Here is a 25,480-nt window from a genome sequence, read left to right as displayed (position 1 = left end):
ACTAAATGGATGGTTTAGAAAGAATTAACACCCTCATGTTGGTCCAATCCTTTATGAATTTCTTTCTTTTGTGGAACCTAAAATCAAATATTTTGAGAAATGTATCAATATTTGTTTCTCCATACAATGGAAGTCAGTGGTAACCCAAAATGTTTATTACAAGAATTTTTTTACTGCAATGTTCTAGTGACACATTGTGTCACATTTCCATGCAAGAAAAGCATAATAATAAAAACATATTACAGAAAAATGATACTAAATCTCTTAAAGGGCCATGAAACCCCAAACCAAATTTTCTGAGATTATAACAGAGGTATGTGTGTTGAACACCATTAAAGACAATGTTAGCATCTGTTAGATTCAATAATAAGGTTAAAATGGTTAAATTTGAGTTTTTTTCGGCTTTTTTCGTCTTCCGGGTTTAAAATCTTCATTGTAGCGGGTGATGTGGCAGTGCACTGCACAGTGCGTTGATGACTCATCGGTGTTATTCTATGAGAAGACACGGCCTCTTAATTATTCATGACACCACGTGGATCTTTCCAACGACATACATGACAAACTGTGAGATGAGAGAGGCAATCATGGGACGCAAACTATTTGTTTTCATGGTGCAAAGTCCAAGTGCGTTGAATATGTTCCCCGCGATGCTGCCAGGGCTAGACTCTGGCTCTGGACGGTTGGTTTGCCATCAAACACGGACACGTCTAAACCTGATCCAAACTAGTGTGTGCCGCGAACATTTTCGCGAGAGAGCTGCGACAAGTGGAGAATGATGGACTTCGCCTTGTTGACAACTAATTCAAGTTGCGTCTTGCGAGTGTTGCGGTATCCCGAGGACTTTCTATCCCTTCAGAGGTGTGTGTGTGTGTAAAATGAGAAGTCATTTATTATGAGGGTTCAGAGGGCGCGTAGACTAAGCACTTTCTTTTACTGTCTATGACTATGCACTGAACGTTTTTTTTAAGCGGAAAATTAATCATTTTTTTCTGAAATGTATTTATAGTGTCTATATAAACCACTATATATTTCGGAATGACATTATAAATATACATGTAGCCTACATTAATATGTTTTAATTAGAATTACGATTACTGTAGGCTAATATTTGTAGTAGGACATTCAGTTACTTTTGAAAGGACGATAACAAAGCGTCAGTGTACTTCATAAGACTTTAACTTTGCCAGCTATATAAAAATCTAGCATTTCCTCACGTTTTACCATTGCTTTTTAGTGACAGTCGAAATGCATGGGACAGTGACACTGATGGTCATACAACACCCACTCCCTCCCTTCTTCTCACAGCTAGCCACGCCCATTTCAGTTGCATTTTTCAAAAAGATTTTGAGCTAGACTTGAGCTGAAAGAGGGGGGTTTCATGACCCTTTAAAGGGGAAATGAAGCAGTGAATCATGTTTACATGATTTACAAGATGGATTTCCAATATAATCAACAATTATATAAGGAACATTACAAATGTAAACATTTAGAAGAAAAAAAGAAAAAACTTCGTATCTTTCGCCGCCAGGGCGCCGCCATTGTGCAGGTGACGTCACGGGGTTGGTTGGCTCAAGTTTAACAGGCTCTGGGCATTGAAAATCGCGACATCAAACTGTGTTTACACCAGTGTTTTGACCGCGAACGACTACAGTTAGGTACAGATATTAGACAAAAAGACGACGTCTCATGTTATATGTTGACAAACTGCACATAGAAACATTGTTCGCGATGTCTGCCGTCAGATATTCCCGTCTCGTCAATAACATGTAAGTTAGCACGTATTTGTTAAAGGAGAAATGAAACGTCCATATTTTCGCACTGGTAGTGCTAGTAACGTTAGCTACAGCCTACATATACTAGGAAAAAGTGTCTCCTTCAGGGAAAGCATCGCCGCTTCCACACGTCTAACAGCATGGTAAACGTGCGCGCCGGTGATGCAGAATTGACCACACAACACATGCTCAAGATCAACCTCTTGACAACAGATGGACTCTGACACGGAGGGCATCGCAGGACAACAGCCACACTGACACCTGGTAAGTTAGCGTTGCAAACCCGCTCTCCACCCCAAACCAACACTGACTGTTCTACACAGCAACGTAACTTACATGTTATTGACGAGACGGGAATATCTGACGGCAGACATCGCGAACAATGTTTCTATGTGCAGTTTGTCAACATATAACATGAGACGTCGTCTTTTTGTCTAATATCTGTACCTAACATTAATCGTTCGCGGTCAAAACACTGGTATAAACACAGTTTGATGTCGCGATTTTCAATGCCCAGAGCCTGTTAAACTTGAGCCAACCAACCCCGTGACGTCACCTGCACAATGGCGGCGCCCTGGCGGCGAAAGATACGAAGTTTTTTCTTTTTTTCTTCTAAATGTTTACATTTGTAATGTTTCTTATATAATTGTTGATTATATTGGAAATCCATCTTGTAAATCATGTAAACTTGATTCACCGCTTCATTTCCCCTTTAAAGTCAGATTCCTCTGGGCCAGTTGAAAGTTCTGCCAGTGATCTGATAGAACTTCTGGTTAAATGGGTGGAAAAAGCGGTGCAGTTTTTCCTTGATGGATGGGTCTACATCTGGATGGATCCGTCCCTTACTGCCCGCCAGGCACTTGTTAAATATGAAGTTATATCGCAGACAGAAGAACCCACGTGTGGCATTAAAGTACAGATTGTACTGGCTGATGCACGAGGGCAGGTTTAAGAAATGCTCAACAAGCTTAAGTTCTGGCAGTGGGTCTATGATGAGGCGGTCTCCATCAACTACATGAAACTGCTCCACAGGGAAGAACTTTAACCAGTGTTCTAGGTACTTGGAGTAGATGCTTGTCCGCACCGCCTTGTACTTTGTGTTCACCTCAGAAGTGTTGTTATCAATCACAAGTTCCTCAAACTTGGCATACATTTTTTTCTTGCGCTCTTTCCCTTCCAGGACCTGTGTGTAGTCGGAAACAGCGCGGGTGGTGGGCTCACGCACAATAACCAGAAGTTTAATGGAGGAATTCATCTTAAAGATCCTCTCAGGCACCTCCTCGGTGATGAAATATGCAGGACTCTTCTCAATAGTTATTTGGTGAGGAAAAGAGAAGGGCATCTTTTCGCGGTACCATTTAATGCCGCGAGCGTAGTTCTGGTCATTGTCGAAAAAGTGGACCTCCTGGGAGGCCTTGACAACATCAGGGTGAAGACTGAGCATCTCCAGCAACGCACGTGTTCCACCTTTCCTCACGCCAATGATGATGGCTCTGGGCAGCTGCTTAATGAGGAGGTGCCTGTGTGGTTTCTCCCTTGTGCTGTTGGTCCTGTGCAGCTTGAAACGATGAGTGTGTTTGTGCTGCAACGAATGTAAAGGAGTCTCCCATGACACACCAGCAGGAGGCATTCTGACCTTAATGGGGCAGATCAACTGCAGCCTGCAATGAGAGAATGAAAATCTCATTTCAATTAAACAAATTTAAACTTCCCATTTTACATAAATGTCACATTAATTCTGGGGTAACACTTTAGAATACGGTTCCTTCGTTAATGAATAACTACACAAGAACCAATGAGTAACACAATATTAACAATCTACTAACTATTATTAACTAACAAGAAACTCTGATTAACGAACTAGTAAGTAATAGCGCACAGACGAAAGTGGTAGTTCACTATTAAGTAATCAATAACTACTATTTTTTAATACTTCCCAGAGAACTACTGAAAAAGTTTATTAATAATCTAGTAACTACTATTAACTAAAATAAACTCTTATTAACTCTTTCCCCGCCAGCGTTTTAAAAAAAAGTTGCCAGCCACCGGCAGGGTTTTTGACGATTTTCGCTAAATTTTAATGCCCCGCTGAATATTTTCTTCCATGAATATATGAAGATGATATATATAAAAATAAAGATCTGAGCCTCTGCTTTTAGGCAAAAAAACGTTTTTATTTTATCTTCATTTGTTCTTTTTTATTGCCTCTTGAACAGAGGTAGGTTTTGTCAAAAACACAACATTTTGGACAAAAAACTGAGAAAAAGGTATTTTTATCAAACAAGTGCATTTAAAAGCAGAATACATTCAGATGTTGTTCCCTTCATATATAAAACTTTCCAAAATAAATTAAAAACATAAATACATGTAAAATATATCAAATTTCCCAGGATGTAAGGGAAATGTAACTTTTGCAATAAAACTTCTGCCTCTGCCTCTCTGTGTTCTACCTGTGAATAATTAATTATTGGAATTACAATAAACAGGCCTAGACACACACACACACACACATACATATTACAATGTGGTAAATGTGCACAAAGAGAGAAATAATTTGACAATTACACCTTCATATTTAGACAGCCACACATAAATGCCTGCACACACACATTCACGAGTTCACACGTACAGGAAATCAAATATAATTTTAATGCGTATTTGGCTTGCTGTTCGGGGGAGGGCTCCGAGCTCGGAATTTTGCCCGAACCCAGAGTACTCCCCCCTATACTGGGGTAGACCCAGCCCAGAGTGAGGTGATGGGGTGGTGGAGGGATGCTGAGAGACTTGTCGTGAGACATGAGGTGAGAGAAGCTTTATTTATACCGGCTTCCTTTGAGTTGATTGGTTGATTACCTGAACATGCTCCTCCCGAACTTTGTTTACATAAAACTTCATTTCACGAGTTCACACGTACAGGAAATCAAATATAATTTTAATGCATATTTGGCTTGCTGTTCGGGGGAGGGCTCCGAGCTCGGAATTTTGCCCGAACCCAGAGTACTCCCCAAAAAGCAAGGTATGGGACAGCGAGCGTAAAAAATATTTCCCCCCAAAAAGTGAAGGGCATGAGAAGGTAATTACTAAAGAACGAGCTTGACCGTTCGACCATTGAGGGCTCTCGCGACGTCCGACGGGAACTTGGATGCTCACAGCATCGGACGGATAAGCCCCGCCAGCAGTTGAACTGACAGCTCGATGATGCCAGATTTATACGAGCGGGATATTGGAACGAGTTAAGCCGTTCAACCGGGAGGGCTCTCGCGGCATCCGACGGGAACTTGAGTGCACACAGCGTCGGAAGGGTAAGCCTCGGCAGTTGAACGGGGGCGCCCGCTGTACTCGGTCGGGAGGGCTCGACCGGCGCTTCGAAGGGTGCTGGGGCACGGGAATAGACCTCTCGCGGCCCAACGAACAGGGAGCCCTTGCGGCGACACGAGCGCGGTCGTCCAACGATGATGAAAAAAGGCAGGCTCTCACTGCGATTCGGACGGGAGGGCTCGACCAGCGGCTCGGAAAGGGGGACGAGCCCGACCCACGAGCGGGGAGCCGTCACTTCGTACGAACGGGGGAGCCTGCAATTTTAAAATGTTACGCCGTAATTTGGATATGCTTACGACGCGGGCGTGGAATACGGTGATGGTGTCGATGAACGGAGCGCAACAGGTGATGGAAATTAACTAATTAATTAGTAAGGGCTTGGTGAGCGTTTCGGATGTGGAAGCGGCTGGATCTAATGTAAGTATTGAAAGCTTCAGATGACCAACGACGGCCGAGGGTTTGGATTTGTTGTTGGGAAAGACCTTTTTGTGCGGCTGTGGTTGCTGCGCCGATGCGAAAAGAACGGCTTGAAAATTGGTTTGCAGAGATGCCAGATTTGGTGAGGACTGCTTTGAGATGTTTTTGGAACCAGAATCTCGTGGCTGGATGATTGGAGTCGTCTGTGAAGAGTGGATCGAGAGGGGATTTTAGCATGGAACGTTTATACTGAAGGTAATTTAGCAGGGAATGAAACGGTTGAATGGGAGTCGGCAGATTGAAAATATATACAGAATGACCTTTTTTAGCTCGATCTGATTTGCTTTGTTTGATGAAGAAAGATATAGTTTCGTTATCCACGATCTGCAAATATGAAATGGTAGGGTGAATGTTTGGATTGAAATTGGATGTGATTGTCAATTCTGAGCAACGGAGAAAGCCGAAGAAAGCTAAAATAAACATAGCTTCTAATGTGCGCGCTGTGTTGGTGGAGTGGTATCCTAGACGGAGTGATGAAATGCATTTGGCGAGTATATCAATTGTAATGGGTTGTCTGGTATCCGGGCGAGTGGGGTGAGTTCTTTGAATTCCTTTAATGAGAAGGGACGTTTGGAAGTTATTGATAGCGGGGGCGGGCTTACCATTAGTTAGTTTGTGAAAGAATTGAATGCCGCTTAAATAGCTTTTTATGGATCCGGCTTGGAGACCTTTAACTTGGTTGCGGTGAAATAAGAAAGAAGTAAAGGTTAGAAGAGAAAAATCGGGAAACGGCAGGTAATGCGAGAGGTGAAATAATTTGAAAAATTTCCACGCGGTGTAGTATGATTGGGGAGTTCTGGGAGAAACTGCTTGCAGGATAGAAACGATGGACGTGACCAGAAGGGATTTCAACGAATGGTTTATGGGAAGATTAGTAGAGAATAAGGAGGTACTGGGGTTGGAACGGGGTCCGCTTCTGGTGCCAGCATCCTGAATCTCTGAAAATAGAAATGGGAGAGAGAGTCAGCGATTTTGTTGAGAACACCTGTGACGTGTTTTTCATTAATAATGAACTGATCGCACGCGGAGAACCAGATGAGGCGTCTGAGGAGTGGCATTATTACAGGTGAGCGAGAACGACCTTTATTGATGCATTGTATGGTTGCTTCGTTGTCGCAATGAATTTGGAAGCTTTAGATGATCATTCTTTTCCCCCATAGGGAAGCTGCGACGACGATCGGGTAAAGCTCAAAAAGGGCCGAGGAGGCTGAGGACTTGGGAGTGTCTAGCAGCTGGGGGGGCCAGGGAGATGCGAATCAGCGACCTTGGTAATAACCTCCGAAACCGACTGAGGGAGCTGCATCTGTGAACAGTTTGATTAAGGAAAGTGATCCATAATTTTAGCTCCTTTTTGCACTCACAAGATAGGATGATTTGATCTTCCAGCGCGTGAACTGATGACAAGAGGGCGAGGAGATGCGCGATGAACGGGCGGCCTTGCGGGATGATGCGCATTGCATAGTTTAAGCGGCCAAGCAGCGAGAGGAGTTCGCGTTCGGAACACTTTGAGCGTCCGTAAGATTGGCGGCGCTAAAAATGTTTGATTTTTTCCTGAGCTAACAGAAACCCTAGCTCGGTGAAGCCTTTTTGCACCCTGACGAGGTGAGCCGCGGGGAAGGCGTCATGAGGTGAAATGATTATGAAATCATCGAGCAGATGGAGAAGGTGAGGAATTGCATGGTTGTTGGAAAGGATCCAACGCAGTGGCGTAGCTTCTGGGCATGCAGAGTATGCACGTGCATGTGAGCCCGGCCAATAGGGGTCCGCTCATGGGGAATTTTTTTATTAAAACCAGGTAAACCATTTTTAAAGTGTAGCCACGATAAATATATTTTTTGTTTGCATGTCATGATATATTTCTAAAGCGTTTTATTTTTTATGGGAGTGCGGTGAGTCATTATTTCGACCTCTGTGCTCTGGCCATGGAATAGCGGCTAATAGGTGAATGTGGCATGAATATGTCTACATTCGCGAGATGGACGTATGCCCGTAGCTATTCGTTCTGTGTTTTCTTTCTAAATAGTAAACGTTAGGCAACATGTGGCTTCTGATAGGGTGTCAAAAAATTTTGGGGGGCTGCTTTGCAACCGAATGTTAGGCGTACAGAAAAAATAAAAATTTCCCTCGCCAGATCACGCCGAATAAATGCCACTAATCTGGGTGGATAGGCATTACTTTCAAAGGAGAAGTGATATCTACTTTCGCCATCCACGTGCCGCGACCTGCTGTTTTGATCATGGATATAGCTTGATCAATGTCGTGATATTTTAATTGAATACTCTTCGAGGGGAATGAGACTGTTGATGCTTGGATGTGGAGAGTTGTGAGGAGCTGTGAGGTCGATTATCAAGCGCTTTTTTCCTGAACGGACCGATCATGGAACCTAATACTATTTCTTTTTTGACCGTCTACCCCTTCAGGCTCTGCATGGAGGATTATTGAAGATTGAAGACTAAAGATTATTGAAGATGATGTTTTTCGCAGGCTGGCGTTCTACGCCAGGTTTAAAACTTTGGCTGAGACCGGACAGCAGGTAATTTATAAAGTTGACGTCTGGGTGATGGAATAATTTCCAGCCAGACGGGAGATATTCACTGGAGATGAGAGATAGTTCTCACCTTTACAGCTTTTTATACATGACATACAACACGGGCGTGGGCACCGCCACAATAATTACGAATGTGGAGATAACGATGGCGTTGTCTTTGGCATTTACCCTCGTTGGAATAGTTACAGATTTGCCTGTTGGACACAATGTTTGGGGCTCTGTTCGGAAAGTCGCCACCGGAAGAGAGGTCCTCTTTTGCTGGTCGTGGGACATGGCCTGTGGATTTGACGAGGATCTGTGCTGGGCCGGGAGGAATCGAGGGATTCATTTGCGGACATGCCGTGGTGACGTGGTTTACGGACCTGCTAATAACACAAGAGATGTTTCGGCACCCGAGAAACACGCGATTATGGAGATCAGAGTCCAACGCTCCCCAGTAAGGACACTGATTCCATTGATAAATATGGACGGCACATTTAGCAGAAAATAATTTGTGATAAGTGAAAAATGACTACCCCCAAACGACAGCGCGAGCTCCGCTATGATAGAAATGTAATAATGAGCTCGCACCGTCTATGGGAAAAAACAGAGCATGTGACTTCGGTATAATGGTTAAAGGAAATACGAAATTCGGCTAACGACAGTGTGCGAGATGAAAACCTGCGTGTTGTTTTTTAAGGTGACGGATATATCGCCGCAATCCACCTGGCGATTGGATTCCGACATGGGGAGGGAGAGGAAGCATTTGCGGAGCTGATGTGATGTTGATGTTGCAGAGATCTGGAGCTAACGGTGCCACGGTGGGAGGGGCTGGGGAGGAGATTTGACCTGGAAGAAAAAGAAAAACCCTTCCGCGACTGGGTCTGGGGCGCGGCCCAGGCTAGCGGAAGGTCTGCGGCGATGTGGCGCGTGGGCGGAGCCCGGCACTGAAGGTGGAGACGCTGAAGGGCGAGCGATCTGGGTCCGGCAGTTATATAAATCTACTTTTTCGATCTGCGAGAAAAGTTAACGTCGGAAATAAATAAGGGCTTGACTCAGCGCTTTAACGATCCACTTCCTTATGGGAGGTATGTTTGGGTGGGTCAAAAGTGCGAAGACACGGAGGAAGATGGTGGGGTTCTCGCCGGCGGTGGTGAGGGGAGTCCTCGGCATCTTGGCGTGCACGGAGAGGATCGCGGAAGCTGGCGTCCCCGGTTTGAGGAGGCTGGAGATGGAACGATCCGCGGATTGCGATGGAGTTTCATCAGCGACGAGAGAATCGTCATCGGAAGGGAAAAGCTCTAACTCAGACATGACGGCACGAGGGCGGAGTCAAATGCTGAGAGACTTGTCGTGAGACATGAGGTGAGAGAAGCTTTATTTATACCGGCTTCCTTTGAGTTGATTGGTTGATTACCTGAACATGCTCCTCCCGAACTTTGTTTACATAAAACTTCATTAAATATTCTAGTGTCATAATACAAGTATTATACGATCTATCTGCGGCACGTCCATGGCTAGAACTTTCTGTGACAAGTTGACAACATGTGCATCTCTCTCACTGACTACTTCGCAGTTCGTCCCGATCAGATTCAGAATTATCAAATAAAGAGTGATCGGACTCCGAGTCCATTAACCTCCAGTACTTCAGCCATATACCTCTGCATTGTCTGTCTGATACATTCTCACTACTCCACTGTTTGAGACGATTGCAATCTGTTTATCTGATCAAAGAGTTGCGCACTCATTCAGGACATGCGCGCGGGTCTTCCTTACCGTATACCACCTAAAACACGGATACCCGGAAAATTCCGTGTTTGGCGGTGATGCGTTTTTTCATTAAACCCGGAAAATTCCGTGTTTGACGGGGAAAGAGTTAACGAATTAGTAAGTAATAGCTCACAGATGAAAGTGTTACTAGATACTTCTGTGAGAATTACTATTTGGATTTGTATTATAAAGTGAAGATCATTGGAACTAACTAGTAATTACTCAAGTGTTACTAAAGACATTTTCTAAAAGTATACTAAAGTTCACCAAAAAATCTCAAACGGTTGCACAAATCATGACTAGATCATGTAGTAACACTTGAGTAATTACTAGTTAGTTCCAATGATTTTCACTTTATAATACGGATCCAAATAATTAGCAATTCCCACAGAAGTATCTAGTAACACTTTCATCTGTGTGCTATTACTTACTAATTTGTTAATAAGAGTTTATTTTAGTTAATAGTAGTTACTAGATTGTTAATAAACTTTTTCAGTAGTTCTCTGGGAAGTATTAAAAAATAGTAGTTATTGATTACTTAATAGTGAACTACCACTTTCGTCTGTGCGCTATTACTTACTAGTTCGTTAATCAGAGTTTCTTGTTAGTTAATAATAGTTACTAGATTGTTAATATCGTGTTACTCATTGGTTCTTGTGTAGTTATTCATTAACGAAGGAACCGTATTCTAAAGTGTTACCAATTCTGGTTCTGTAACTTCTAATGTTTCCTGATTTACAAATGGCTCTCATATACTGTCATGTCCTGTCGTGTTGTGTCTGGTTCTCTCTCTTTACTCTGTCTCCCTCTGCTGGTCATATTAGGTTACTTTCTCTTTCTTCGCTCTTCCAGCTGTTCCTCATCTCCTCTGACTACCTCGTTCTCCCTCTTTCCACCTGTTCCCTTTCTCCCCTGATTAGCTCTCTATTTCTCTCCCTGCTACTGCTGCGTTCTTTGTCAGATTCTCTTTTGAGCATCTAATGTTGGAAGCTAACCTCTGTCTCGATTGTTTCACCGTCGTCCTGTCCTGTCCTGTTGGTGTCCGTCTGGTTAGTGCTACCTGTTAATCCTCTGATATCTACCCTGTCCAGTTCTCCTGAGGCTACATCTGAACTGGTACCCACTCTCTCCACGTCTTCCTGGTGAGACCTGCAGTCTGTTGCCGTAACCCAGAGATTCCTCTCGACTGCCTAAAGACTTTTTGAAGTTCATCAGTGACTTGAGTTTCGTTGCGGCGCCCGCTCTGCGGGCAGTTTATTTCCTCTTTGTTAATTAATAAGAAGATCAGTCTGCCTCACTGGGTCTATCCTGGGTTCACGTTTCATTAAAGACTCTGTTTCTGTTACCTCGCTGTTGGGTCCTCTTTACCTGCATAACAGAAGAATCTGACCACAATGGACCCAGCGAGTCCGGATCACCTCCAGTCTGCCGTCGAGATCCAGGGAGCGATGTTAGGCAGACACGAGGAGGAACTGTCCGCCGCCCGACATGCCGTTGAGACCCTGGCCGCCCAAGTCTCTGATCTTTCCAGGCAGGTTCATCAGCTCCGCCTTGATCCACCGACTTTCTCCGGGGCGTCTGAAGTTTCTGAACCCAGAGTCAATAACCCACCGTTTTATGCTGGTGAGCCCACTGAATGCCGTCCATTTCTCACTCAGTGTGATGTAGTGTTTTCTCTCCAGCCCAACACCTACTCCAGAAACAGAGCCCGTATTGCCTACGTGATATCGCTCCTTACGGGACGGGCTCGCGAGTGGGGGACGGCAGTCTGGGAGGCGGAGGCTGAGTGCACTAACCAGTATCAGGACTTTAAGGACGAGATGATTCGGGTCTTTGACCGTTCTGTTTTTGGGGAGGAGGCTTCCCGGGTCTTGTCTTCCCTAAGTCAAGGTAATCGCTCCATAACCGACTACTCCATCGAGTTCCGTACTCTTGCTGCCTCCTGTGACTGGAACGAGCCAGCGTTACTCGCCCGGTTTCTGGAGGGTCTTCGCGCGGAGGTGAAGGATGAGATTCTTTCTCGGGAGATTCCCTCCAGGGTGGATTCCCTGATTGAGCTCGCCATCCGTATCGAGCGACGGTTCGACCTTCGTCGCCGAGTCCGAGGAAGGGAGTTCGCCGCTTTCCACGCTCCTCCTTCTACACCGTTACCATCGCCCTCCGCCAGCTCGAGCTCTGAGCCCATGCAGCTGGGAGGCATTCGTATCTCGGCTAAGGAGAGGGAGCGAAGAATCGTCAACCGCCTCTGTCTTTACTGCGGGGCAGCGGCTCATGTTGTTTCGTCATGCCCAGTAAAAGCCAGAGCTCATCAGTAAGAGGAGGGCTACTGGTGAGCGCAACTACTCTGGTCTCTCCTTCAAGGTCATGCACTACCTTTTCGGTTCATCTCCGCTGGTCCGGTTCATCGGCCACCTGCAGTGCCTTATTAGACTCTGGGGCGGAGGGCTGTTTTATGGACGAGAGCTGGGCTCGGGCGCATGACATTCCGCTTAAGGAATTAGAGGATTCCACGGCCTTGTTCGCTTTGGACGGTAGTTCTCTCCCCGGGATTCAGCGTGAGACGCTACCTTTAACCCTCACTGTCTCTGGTAATCATAGCGAGACCATTTCTTTTTTAATTTTTCAGTCACCTTTTTCTCCCATTGTATTGGGCCATCCCTGGCTAGTTCGTCATAACCCATCTATTAATTGGTCCACGAATACTATCCTTTCTTGGAATGTTTCTTGTCATGTGAAGTGTTTAATGTCTGCTATTCCCCCTGTTTCCTCTGTCTCTTCTTCTCAGGAGGAGCCTGGTGATTTGACGGGGGTGCCGGAGGAGTATCACGATCTGCACGCTGTGTTCAGTCGGTCCCGGGCTACTTCTCTCCCTCCTCACCGTTCGTATGATTGTTGTATTGATCTTCGTCCGGTGACCACCCCTCCCCGGGGAAGGCTCTACTCGCTCTCGGTACCTGAGCGCAAGGCTCTCGAGGATTATTTATCTGTAGCGCTCGATGCCGGTACTATTGTTCCCTCTTCCTCTCCCGCTGGAGCTGGGTTTTTTTTTGTCCAAAAGAAGGACGGGTCCCTACGCCCCTGCATTGATTATCGAGGGCTGAATGACATTACTATTAAGAATCGTTATCCACTCCCTTTGATGTCCTCAGCCTTCGAGATCCTGCAGGGAGCCAGGGTTTTTACTAAGTTAGACCTTCGCAACGCTTACCATCTCGTGCGTATTAGGGAGGGGGACGAGTGGAAGACGGCGTTTAACACTCCGTTAGGGCACTTCGAATACCGGGTCCTTCCTTTCGGTCTCGTAAACGCTCCAGCTGTCTTTCAGGCATTGATTAATGATGTCCTGAGGGACATGCTGAATGTCTTTGTCTTCGTTTATCTTGACGATATCCTGATTTTTTCGCCGTCACTTCAGATTCATGTTCAGCACGTTCGCCGCGTTCTTCAGCGCCTCTTAGAGAATTGCCTTTACGTGAAGGCTGAGAAGTGTACTTTTCATGCTCCCTCCGTCACCTTTCTCGGGTCCGTTATCTCCGCTGAGGGCATTGAGATGGATCCCGCCAAGGTCCAAGCTGTTGTCGATTGGCCTGTTCCTAAGTCACGCGTCGAACTACAGCGCTTTCTCGGCTTCGCAAATTTCTATCGCCGGTTTATCCGTAGTTTCAGTCAAGTGGCTGCTCCCCTCACAGCCCTTACTTCGGTCAAGACGTGTTTTAGGTGGTCCGATTCCGCCCAGGGGGCTTTTGATCTTCTCAAGAATCGTTTTACGTCCGCTCCGATTCTTATTACACCTGACATCTCTAAACAGTTCATAGTCGAGGTGGACGCGTCTGAGGTGGGCGTGGGTGCCATTCTTTCCCAGCGCTCACTCGCTGACAACAAGGTCCATCCGTGCGCCTTTTTTTCTCATCGTTTGTCGCCGTCGGAGCGTAACTATGATGTAGGTAACCGCGAGCTACTCGCCATTCGCTTAGCCCTAGGCGAGTGGCGACAGTGGCTGGAGGGGGCGACCATTCCTTTTGTCGTTTGGACTGACCATAGGAATCTTGAGTACATTCGTTCGGCTAAACGACTTAATGCACGCCAGGCTCGTTGGGCTTTGTTTTTCGCTCGTTTCGAGTTTGTAATTTCCTATCGTCCGGGTTCGAAGAATACTAAGCCGGACGCTTTGTCTCGTCTCTTTGATTCACCAGAGGTTCCCATTGACCCTGAAGGGATTCTTCCTAAGGGGCGTGTCGTCGGGGCGACTGTCTGGGGAATTGAGAGGCAGGTAAAGCGAGCACTCTCTCACACTCCCGCTCCGCGCGCCTGTCCTAGGGGTCTTCTTTTCGTTCCCGTTCCCACTCGTCTGGCCGTTCTTCAGTGGGCTCACTCTGCCAAATTAGCGGGTCACCCCGGCGTTCGGGGTACGCTGGCTTCCATCCGTCAGCGCTTTTGGTGGCCCACTCGGGAACGTGACACACGCCGTTTCGTGGCTGCTTGTTCTGTTTGCGCACAGACTAAGTCCGGGAATTCCCCGCCTGCCGGTCTTCTCAGACCGCTTCCTATTCCTTCTCGACCGTGGTCGCACATCGCCTTAGATTTTGTCACTGGTCTGCCAGCATCGGCGGGTAAAACCGTTATTCTGACAGTTATCGATCGCTTCTCTAAGGCGGCTCATTTTATTCCTCTCGCTAAGCTTCCTTCCGCTAAGGAGACGGCACAAATAATCGTCGAGAATGTGTTTAGGATCCACGGTCTCCCTACAGACATCGTCTCGGACAGGGGTCCGCAGTTCACGTCTCAATTCTGGAGGGAGTTTTGTCGTTTGATTGGGGCTTCCGTCAGTCTCTCGTCCGGCTTCCACCCCCAATCTAACGGTCAAGCCGAACGGGCCAATCAGACTGTTGGTCGCATCCTGCGAAGCCTTTCTTTTCGTAACCCTGCGTCTTGGTCAGAGCAGCTCCCCTGGGCAGAATACGCTCACAATTCGCTTCCCTCGTCAGCTACCGGTTTATCTCCTTTTCAGAGTAGCCTCGGGTACCAACCTCCTCTGTTCTCGTCTCAGCTCGCCGATTCCAATGTTCCCTCTGCTCAGGCTTTTGTCCAGCGTTGTGAGCGCACTTGGAGGAGAGTTAGGTCTGCTCTTTGCCGTTATAGGGCTCAGACTGTGAGAGCCGCTAATAAACGTAGAACCAAGAGCCCCAGATATTGTCGCGGTCAAAGGGTCTGGCTGTCCACTCTTAACCTTCCCCTTAAGACAACTTCTCGTAAACTGACTCCGCGGTTCATTGGTCCGTTCCGTATTGCTCAGATCGTTAGTCCTGTCGCGGTACGACTTGTTCTCCCTCGTTACCTTCGTCGGGTCCACCCGGTCTTCCATGTCTCTTGTGTTAAACCCGTCATCCGCGCCCCCATTCGTTCCCCCTCTCCCCCCATTCGGGTCGAAGGCGCTCCCATCTACAGGGTCCGCAAGATTCTGGACATGCGTCCGCGGGGTCGTGGGCATCAGTTTCTGGTAGATTGGGAGGGGTACGGACCGGAGGAGAGGAGTTGGGTTCCCTCCCGGGACTTGCTGGACCGTTCACTGATCGATGATTTCCTCCGTAGCCGCCGGGTCTCCTCCTCAGAAGCGCCAAGAGGCGCTCGTTGAGGGGGGGGTACTGTCATGTCCTGTCGTGTTGTGTCTGGTTCTCTCTCTTTACTCTGTCTCCCTCTGCTGGTCATATTAGGTTACTTTCTCTTTCTTCGCTCTTCCAGCTGTTCCTCATCTCCTCTGACTACCTCGTTCTCCCTCTTTCCACCTGTTCCCTTTCTCCCCTGATTAGCTCTCTATTTCTCTCCCTGCTACTGCTGCGTTCTTTGTCAGATTCTCTTTTGAGCATCTAATGTTGGAAGCTAACCTCTGTCTCGATTGTTTCACCGTCGTCCTGTCCTGTCCTGTTGGTGTCCGTCTGGTTAGTGCTACCTGTTAATCCTCTGATATCTACCCTGTCCAGTTCTCCTGAGGCTACATCTGAACTGGTACCCACTCTCTCCACGTCTTCCTGGTGAGACCTGCAGTCTGTTGCCGTAACCCAGAGATTCCTCTCGACTGCCTAAAGACTTTTTGAAGTTCATCAGTGACTTGAGTTTCGTTGCGGCGCCCGCTCTGCGGGCAGTTTATTTCCTCTTTGTTAATTAATAAGAAGATCAGTCTGCCTCACTGGGTCTATCCTGGGTTCACGTTTCATTAAAGACTCTGTTTCTGTTACCTCGCTGTTGGGTCCTCTTTACCTGCATAACATATACAGGGCCTGTACCAATATGCTGTCTTTGCACTCGAACACTCGTCTATTTACACAATATATTTACTGTATTTGGCTCAAGTCATGTAACCTTTATTTAAATAGTGCTTTTTTTCTCAATGGGCTCTATGCACGGCGGTATTTCCGGTGAAGGATTAAGGATGCTCGATAACTTCCGCCGATCGTAGAGTTCAATGCAATACCGAGAATTTATATTGAATTTTATACTCCATGGTTATACTAAAGAAACGTTAGTCACAAAAACAGATAAAACAGACACCCCTCGTTGAGTTTATGCTTCTTTTTAAAATTATATTAAATAAACATAACTATATATAAAATTACATCTAAACGTATGTACGTTTCGTTTCAAAGACGGGAGGACAGTAAATATTGAAGACTCTGCCATAATCCCGTTTTCTGCGGTTTTCCTCCGCTTTAATCTCCACAACCGGAAATGGACGAGCATCCTTACGTCAAATGCGGAACTTATGCGTGCATATAGCCCATACTGATTGTTTCAAAGCATCTTTACAGTGATAACAGGAAAATAATGCAACAAAGTTTGTTTCTGCTGTACAGCAGATCTAGAAGAAAAAAATCATCATAGTCCAGCTTAAGTTAAGTAATTTAACTTAATTTTTTTAAAGTTGCTCTGCAGAAAACAGTGATGTCATCATCCAGCTCAGTTCAGATCTCATATAAATGTGTCATTGCAGGATGATCAATGTTATTGTTGAAAATGAAGTGTCCCCAACTAATCAAGCCGTATTTTGTATTCGCCATGGTATTCATCACAGCACCAAATACTTAAATACATTAAATAAATGTGTCATGTTGTTAATGGACGAAACACAAATGTGAAAAGTATTTTGTTTCTAAAAGTAAACATGACGAAGGGGTCTATTAAACATGCATTTATGGGATTTGAGTTTCTCTGTGAATGAATGCTATACCTATCTAAAGTGCCCACTCGGGCCACCAGTAAGAGTAGGCTCCCCAGCGCCAGGCTAGCCAGTAAAAGCCTCTGTCTCAGCCACGGCTGCTGTGAAAGAAGCATCACCCTCCATCAAACAGCCTTCCTCCGCCTGCATAGAGACACACACACACACATACATGAACATAATTCATGTTGACATTTCCTGTCACTTATGCATTGACTAAGAACCCACTTCCATCAAACTAATGTCTGCATCTTTATTAGCTTACAAACACACACACACACACACACACACATTACTAAACAGCATATCATCAGAAGAGAGCTTAATGTTTTGAACACACTTACAGGTCATAAAATGGTGCAGTGCCACTACAGAGGATGGCATTGGCCACTCAACAAACTCACACGCACGCACACACGCACCCCTTCTAGTAACAAGCTGTTAATTCTGGGTGATTTTAATATTCACATATGCTGTTCAACACAACATTTAGTCAAGGGTTTTTAAGCAATATGGTGGATTCTTTTCGGGCACCACGTGTCTCATTTGCAACTAAATTGCGTGTTTAAAACATCTAACGTGAAGAAAAATTGCAAAGCCCTCACCAAAACCATGCATTACTAGAAGTAGTATTAATAAACATATAATTAGATTGAATAAAGCTTTGTGCATATTTGGCCTGCTGTCCGGGGGGGCGGACTCCGAGCTTGGTATTTAGCCCGAACACAGAGTACTCCCTCTATGGTAGGAATAGTCACTAAAGTATTCAAATCTGCCTTATACCATTGTAACATACTGATAACCACCATAATAATGCAGGTGTTATAAAAAAGTAAACCACATGATGAATAAAAGTTCACCACTATTGGTTTTCCACAAGCTGAAGCACATGTAAATATAAAGAAGATGCACAGTGTCATACACACAAATACAAAACACCATCATGGCTCACATGACTCCAAAATAATGCCATAAACATTCATTGTCCCTTATAAAATGAAATACAAAATAAAACGAATGGGCAGTTAGGTGTTATACAATTTATACTTTACAATATATATCAAATTGGTTGAGACCAATTAATAATAATTGCAAACATTAGTTGCAATTTTTTTCCAATTATTACCACAATCCCATAAAATTCGAATGCACCGCTCACACTTGTGTCACAGCGAAAGAACGTAAATGCACTCACAGGTACATGCGGGAATCACAAAAGAGTGAGAGAGAGCAAAAGGAATCTGAAGCGAGCGTCCAGATACGGTCCTGAAGAGAGTGGTACGGCCGGGAGAGTGGCGTATCACTGTTTACCTCCACTTTTCCAATCGTGCTCTAAATCCTCGTAGTATAAAAGGTTGAAACTTACACGTTTGAGTTCACAGATGCTGATGCTTCCATTCACCTCCTTTAAAACCTGTTCTAAAGTCAATGCCGCAGTTTATTTCAGTTGCCTCAAAATAGCAACGCGCCAACAATACAGAACACCAGATTTTCAGACCAGCAGCCAATGGGTGCACACATGGGTGAAAATGGTGCAGGACGTGAAAATTATAACTTTTACGATAAAGTGAAACTAGCTAAAAATACTTGCATCACGTCTGGCGCTGCATTGCACCCGGTGTATGATAGGGCCCATGGTGTCTGAGCTGGCATGACAATAGGGCTGTAGTCAACCAAAGAAATCCTTAGTCGACCAAAGTCTTTACCTGCGCAACGATTAGTCGATTAGTCGGGGAAAAAAAACGTGATGTTTTGATTAAACATTTTTTAAACAATTGTCATTGAGCATTTATAAAAGAACAACGAAAAACATCACAAATAAATAAAACTATAATAATAATACAATTCTTTGAAAATTAAGTGATTTTTTAACTGCAAAAAGTGAAGAGCTCTGTCCTAGGTCTATAGTAACAGTCACAATCGCGCACCTGACCACACCACACGCTGCAAAAAATATGAAAAATCCCAACAAAAGCTCTCGTTTATACAGGCTTTATATTCTTCTTTACTTTCAAATCTATGGGTTAACTTTCGTCCTGACGATCAAGGTGTTTTAAAACTACACACAAAAAACCCAAATAGCCTAAAAACAATCCTAATAATAGGCTGTAGGACCGCGTATAGGTTTATTTTCGTTTTGTTGCATTATTTAGGCTATTTTCAAATGTGTCAAGTGCACAAATAAAAACGAAAACATTAAGAAAACACAATCTATTGAGTCAGCATGATATAGCCGTTAAAAGGCTGCTCACGTCTTTTGCGCGCTCAAGTTCGATTTCAAATGTAGGTGCGCGACTTGCGCGCTCATAATGCAGCAGCGCGATCGCCTCCCTCCACAGTCTTGTCGTCTTTGTTTTAAAATGCAGCCAGACAAAAGATTTATATTTCCTGGACATTTTGTGACTAAAGCCAAAACAAGCAGCGTTCTAACTGAATGAATACAGCATCCCGTACCGAGCGTGAGCGTGCGGTTCCCGAGTGTATTATGTGTGTGCGCTAAACTGTAGCTCAGTTACAAAAATAGCCTAAATTAAAGCATTTTAAAGTCGGGGACAAAACATAGGCTAATTATGTTTAGAATACAGTAATAAATAACTGCTTATAAAGAAATAAATATCAAGGAGTAAATCATTGAAAAATTCTTTCTATTGGTAAAAAAAAAATGCAACTGGTCGACCAATAAGAATGTCAGTCGACCAAGACGGCATCGACCAATTAGTTGACTAAACGACTAAAGTTGACAGCCCTACATGTCAATGTAAAAGAAGATTCATGCTGATTGTCACCATTGTTTAGGTTTGTATGATGACTGATGATGTCTAAATGTGTCTCAATGCCCTGTTCAAAAAGATGTTTCTTTGAGAGGATATCCGATATCTTATGGTCTTGATGCACTGCAATGATTTTTCTACAGCTTTATTTACTGCTCAGCATTTGTGTAAGCTACAAAAAGACACTAGTAATTGGACTGTTTTAAGACACTCATTTAAATATCATAAACCTTTAACTTTAGCTTCTTATTCATATCTCTTTCTGCAACAATATACAAGCACCATTACTAAAACACAATAACAAATGCTGAAAAAAGTTCCAACAAATGGAAACACTAATCCTAATGGTGTTTATCATATATTCCACTACATGACAAAGGAGAGAATGAAAATGAGTGTGATGAATGTAAATATTGTGCGGATATATATCAATTACAACATCAGAATGGTGCTGATGGTGTAATCATAATATTATTCCATTACACCATCAGCACCGCTCTACAGTGCTCACGCTCACACACACACACACACAATTATCTTTCTCTCCTCATAAATAATGGGTAATTGTGTCTGATGGAACACTTAGCTGATGTTCACAAGAGATGAGTCACAATACTAAACACAAAGACCTGCCATGGCTTCATAAGGTTTTCATCTTATCCAAAGTGACTTACATTGCATTACACATTTACATCACTATCAGTTCTTGCTTTCTCTGGGAACTGAACCCATGATCTTAGCATTGTAAGTGCCAGCGCGCTACTGTCTGGGCTACAGTATTACACCTTTGTGTAATGGAGTTTTTGGAAAATTTATTTTAAATAATAAAAAAAATCTGTATTCATATGTATTAATCATGTCGATAACAACAATATTTGTAAATAAAAAAAAAATATTATTAATTATGTCAATTTCCTGCACCTGTCTTAAACGTCCAAATGAGGTCCAACAAAATGACCTAGTTCAAAGGTCAAATTTTGAACATCAATATGACGTCCAAGTTGGCACATGGTTTGACGACCAAATAGTGGACCTAGTTTGGATGTCGAATAGATTTCCAGAATTGGTCATGGACCGACAGACCCAATATAGACATGATCTGCACGTCTATCCGACGTCCAATGTTTAGTGGGAATATTCAAAAAAGCATCATAGGTTCACTTTGTATATCTGTGTTTTTCATAATATCAGATTGATTTTCATCATTTATTGAATCTAACGACCGAAACGGCACTATGATGAGGACACTTTACTGTTTACCAGTGGAATAGGAGAAAATTAGAACTGAAACATTCCACACTTCACTTCCTTTAAAAACAACAACCAGATCCACTCATATAGAACGCAGCCCAGTTACACATCATCATTCACTGTATAATCTGATCGCCAACTCAGTATCGATCTGTAGAATTTTCTTGATCTAATTTCACTGAGCATTATTAGATGAAGAATCCAGTCAAAGAGAGTAATGAAGACAAATTGAACTACATGCATAAAAAACAGCTGTACATTTAAAATGAAATTCCACCAGTACCACTGTTGATCTCAAATGCTTAATACAATTCTACAGATAAAAGAAGACATTAAATCTTCAAGATCTCAGCACAGGAGGATTAAACAACAAAAAAACATTACCAGCGTCACTTATTACCAACCAGACTGATTTTATTTCTGCCATTCGTACACAGAAGTTCTTATTGAGAATTAACAGAGGTGTAGGTATTGATGTTTAATTGAAAATATTTAGTTTGATGTAACCATTATGGTGATCAGTGTTAGCTGTGGTTGTGATCTTGACCATTGCCTTTTAATCAACTGGGTCTTTAAAGTAGGCTACATTTGTTAAAAATTACAAGAAAATGTCATCTAGCCATCGTGGCTAGTAGTTTTCCAAAGTTACTAGCCACTCAGCATTTTCACAATTTGGACACCGATACCATAGGGGAATATTTTTAATATAATCTCAAAATTTGGCAGTCGGTATATTAGGCTACTATCACTTTAACACCTGACGCACTGACCCATTATACTGTTTTATATAGCCAATATACGTTTTGTGCATGCACTTTGGTTGTGAGCACAAAATCTGTGGGAATGAGTAAAATTCTGCAATCCCTCGCCAGAATTCAAGCCCTGTATCACCAACAATATTCATCCGGAGCAAATAAAACGAGTGAATAGGGTTGGTGTGTCAACTCGCTGTTGGAGAGATTAGAGAGTGAGCACACACAGCTGCTGGTATCTTTAATATCTATTCAGTGGAAGAGTTTCAGATATTTCAGTATCAATGTGTATTGAAAAATCAATATTACTGACAATTGACAATATCATTGTCAATATTATGACAATATTATTAATCAATATTACTGACAATTACACACAACCGTCAGAACAGACGTGCGTCAGTATCGAGTTCTCTTTCGGGCTTGAACAAATAATTACATGCACAAATTATGCCAAAATATCCGTTTTGTCAAATGTCCTCATAAAAGCTGTCTAAAATGATTGAAATAAAGTCTTAAATGAACATTTGTGAATGGGACAATAGGGCGCGTGTCAGATCGCGTCTCTGTCCTACATTGCACTGCATTAATTTTATATAACGTGTAGCCTACAGTTTACGCTCAACGGCTGTCCGAATTAACCCACTCATTTTTTCATTCACTCCTTCAAGTGAACAGTATTAGTGGACTAACTTACGGAATAGGCTTAACTTAGTGAATGAGGGTTTAGGGGCCGGTTTCTATGTTTTCCTATGTTCTCAAGCAGTGAAAAATAGAGAAACCAATGAAGAAAACTGGAAAGTAAAACAGATAAGTTTAAATATGCAAAAAAAAAGATTGCAGTGCAACACTGTGAATCTCCTGTCTGTGTGACACACACACTTGTGAACACAGAAGCTCAAATGTGCTGCGTAAGACAACAATGATCATGAGCATGCCTGATCTTCCCATATCTGTCGTGAGCATTGATGAATATTAATACACAGCAAAATCCCCAGTTTAAATTAATACTGCTCAGTGTTTATATGAGTCCACACTCAGAGAGTGTTAAATGAACTCTGAAACAGTGTTTGCAAGGATTTTTACTGTAAAAAAGAAAAAAAAAACTGGTAAGGTCTAACAGTGTTGTAGGCCTATTGTGTTAATACTGCGGACTACAGGTGAATTAATTAAATACAGTAAATTACTGTAATGGCCTTTGTATAGGCTATGGATGTTGGTGATGTTCAGAACATTAGAAGAACTACACTGTTAAACCTTTTAGTGTGAAATTAATTACAGTATATTCCAGGTTAATAATTGCATTTTATAATTGACTTTCACAGCAATACCACAGTAGGACTTTTCTTGCTCTTAAGATGCTGCTCTGAAATTCTTGTGTTTTGTGATTGTCAGGATTAAAGAGTATTTTGAATTACAATGAATTGCTGTAGTCAGAAATTTACTCTGAAATCAGTGCAGGTTGGGGCATTCTCTCACAAATACTGTAAATCAACAGAAGAATATGCAGAGTCGGACATACAGTCTTGTTTTACTGTGATTTCACATTATGAAGTTGCATATTGTAGAAGATTGATTATCTCTTTCTTTGGCAGCATTTAAATAAAGAATAATCATAATTTTGTGTAAGTACAAAATTAACTTGCCAATCCTTTAATCAACAAATGTAATTGTATTCATATAACCACATTAATTAATCTGTCCCTGTTCCCTCTGAGAATAATTGTTCAAAAGTCATGGGCTTGATTTACTACCCCAAAAAACATGCAATGATAGCCTACCTGTTCTTATCGTCCTGGGGACACTGCTATCCAGTACAAGCGCAGGCGCGCAGACGATGATGGATCAGTGTGTTCCAGTATCAGCATCACTGTCCATCCCACGTGTTTCGGACAGGTTAGCTACACTTTTATCTTATCGACATGTAAACGCATTTTGAAAGCATGTATTTTGTCAAGCGCCAGATGTTTCTCTTCCCCGAGACCGCGTAAAGGAAACACCAGCGCTTTCTTGACGCAAGAAGAATTAAAAAACGTAAGAATGTCACGTGTTCGTCAGAGACGCTTTTATTTTGAGTGTGTCTGAGGAGAAGAATGTTCTGGGTTCACCCACTGAGTCCAAGTCCATCAGCTGATAACAGAGGAGCGATGATCCTCTGCTGGGCGCGCGCGCCACGGGAGGAGCTGAAAGCCTAGCGCAACATGAGTGAGGTCGCGGGACATGCGTTACAAAGCGGCTGATTCAGAACTACAGGATTGTGCTCAGGGCCACCTGATCGTTTTTAGTGAAATATCGCCCTCTTCTGTCGGAGGTTTGTAACAACAATGAATAAAAATAGGGAACATTGCAAAGGACACTTCACTGCACTACCATCATCACCCAGTCTTTTAATTACAGACTTAACAAAACAACCTACTAATCTCTCTCTCTCTCTTTTTTTTTTACATCATTACTATTAAACAGTTTGAAATTCGCCTTACTTATACACAAATATTGAGGGGCCAAGTTATTCAAGGCCTTATAAGTAAGCATGAGAATTTTAAAATCAATACGGAAACTAACATGAAGCCATTGCAATTTTTCCAGGATTGGTGTAATGTGCTCCCTTGCACTGGTCCCAGACAGAACCCTATGAGCCGAATTTTGTACCAACTGTAATTCACTTAGGGTATTGAAACCCCAACCTGCAAAGCATTACAATAATCAATTTGTGAAAAAACAAAAGTGTTGATTAACTTTTCAGCCACAGAGAAGGTCAACAAAGAGCGTAATTTGGCAATGTTTCTGAGATGAAAAAAATGATGTTTTGACTGTGTTACGAACATTATGGTCAAATGTTAAATTGGCGTCAAATATCACCCCCAGATTTTTTAGTTTAGTTTGCAATTTCAAAGCAGAGCCATTCACACTTACGGTTATGGACTCTACTTTACGCAACTGATGAGGTGAAGCATCACTTCAGTCTTATCACTATTTAGACAGAGACAGTTTTCAAACATCCAGTAAAACATTGAGGCATATTGACATCAGGTATAGACCTGAGTGTCATCGGCATAAAAGTGAAAGTTATGACCAAGTGTTCTTACAAGTTGGCCAAATGGAAAAATGTAAATACGAAAGAGTAACGGGCCCAAAACTGATCCCTGGGGAACGCCAGAGTTAAACAACAAAGTCCCCTGTGTTTAATGAATACCGCTCTGTGCTCACATGTTTCCACCATACAGAATGTTAGGGTACGTTCAGACATATGATATGCTTAAAACGAAGACATTTTTCCTTTGACTTTCCCGCATACAGATGATGACATTGTCAAAACGATCCACATGTGGATCCGCGAAAACGGTTAAAAACACAGTATTCTGCTGCCAGGCCAAATTTCGATGAAACACTTCAGACTGAACACGTAATACACATGTGCATGGCGTCATCATCGTCAGAGATTTGCGAACTACATTTTCAGGTGCCCAAACCGCTGTTGTCGTGTAAACGAACTGCCAAAATGCATAAAAAGTTTTACGTTGTTTTTTTTTTGTTTTTTTTAAACGGTGGCGCGTAAACAGCCCTTGAAACTGACGAAGTGTTGCAGTTTATTGGTTAAGTAATTATCATAAGTGATGACACACTGAAGGAAA

The 25,480-nt window shown here is 43.2% G+C and overlaps 1 protein-coding gene and 2 long non-coding RNA genes across 4 annotated transcripts in view; 2 read left to right on the top strand and 1 right to left on the bottom strand.

The window, feature by feature from the left end:
• The first annotated feature begins 308 nt into the window (after window positions 1-308).
• Window positions 309-3,153, top strand: LOC148975136 (uncharacterized). Its single transcript, XR_016145968.1, has 2 exons — window positions 309-858; window positions 2,953-3,153. It is a non-coding gene; the product is annotated as an uncharacterized LOC148975136 (long non-coding RNA).
• Window positions 2,427-24,085, bottom strand: LOC120491930 (heparan sulfate glucosamine 3-O-sulfotransferase 5). 2 transcript variants are annotated; one of them, XM_089118374.1, is made up of 3 exons: window positions 23,630-24,085; window positions 17,087-17,218; window positions 2,429-3,433 (listed from the first exon to the last, which is right to left on the bottom strand). In XM_089118374.1, the coding sequence occupies exons 2-3, from the start codon at window positions 17,188-17,190 to the stop codon at window positions 2,491-2,493; spliced, it is 1,047 nt and encodes a 348-aa protein (XP_088974500.1). In that variant the 5' UTR covers window positions 17,191-17,218; window positions 23,630-24,085; the 3' UTR covers window positions 2,429-2,490. The 2 variants fall into 2 exon arrangements, with proteins under 2 accessions (XP_088974501.1, XP_088974500.1); XM_089118375.1 differs by lacking the exon at window positions 17,087-17,218 and having other exon boundaries at window positions 2,427-3,433.
• Window positions 8,849-25,480, top strand: part of LOC148975135 (uncharacterized) — a 199,050-nt gene continuing 182,418 nt past the window's right edge. Inside the window, exon 1 of the long non-coding RNA XR_016145969.1 lies at window positions 8,849-9,459. This is a non-coding gene — a long non-coding RNA (uncharacterized LOC148975135). The remainder of the gene's footprint in view (window positions 9,460-25,480) is intronic.

This window comes from Pimephales promelas, chromosome 13 (assembly GCF_988280905.1).
Source record: "Pimephales promelas chromosome 13, fPimPro1.hap1.1, whole genome shotgun sequence".
Lineage (NCBI taxonomy): Eukaryota > Metazoa > Chordata > Actinopteri > Cypriniformes > Leuciscidae > Pimephales > Pimephales promelas.
Note: the sequence above shows the minus strand (reverse complement) of the source record. Positions and strands in the feature narration are given on the sequence as shown.

Excerpts from the sequence above, each read along its gene's own strand:
- LOC120491930 (XM_089118374.1), bottom strand. The coding sequence starts at position 17,190 with ATGCTTCTTTCACAGCAGCCGTGGCTGAGACAGAGGCTTTTACTGGCT. Across the intron at positions 3,434-17,086 it reads CGAGTGGGCACTTTAGATAG|GCTGCAGTTGATCTGCCCCA; the intron begins GTATAGCATTCA and ends CTCTCATTGCAG.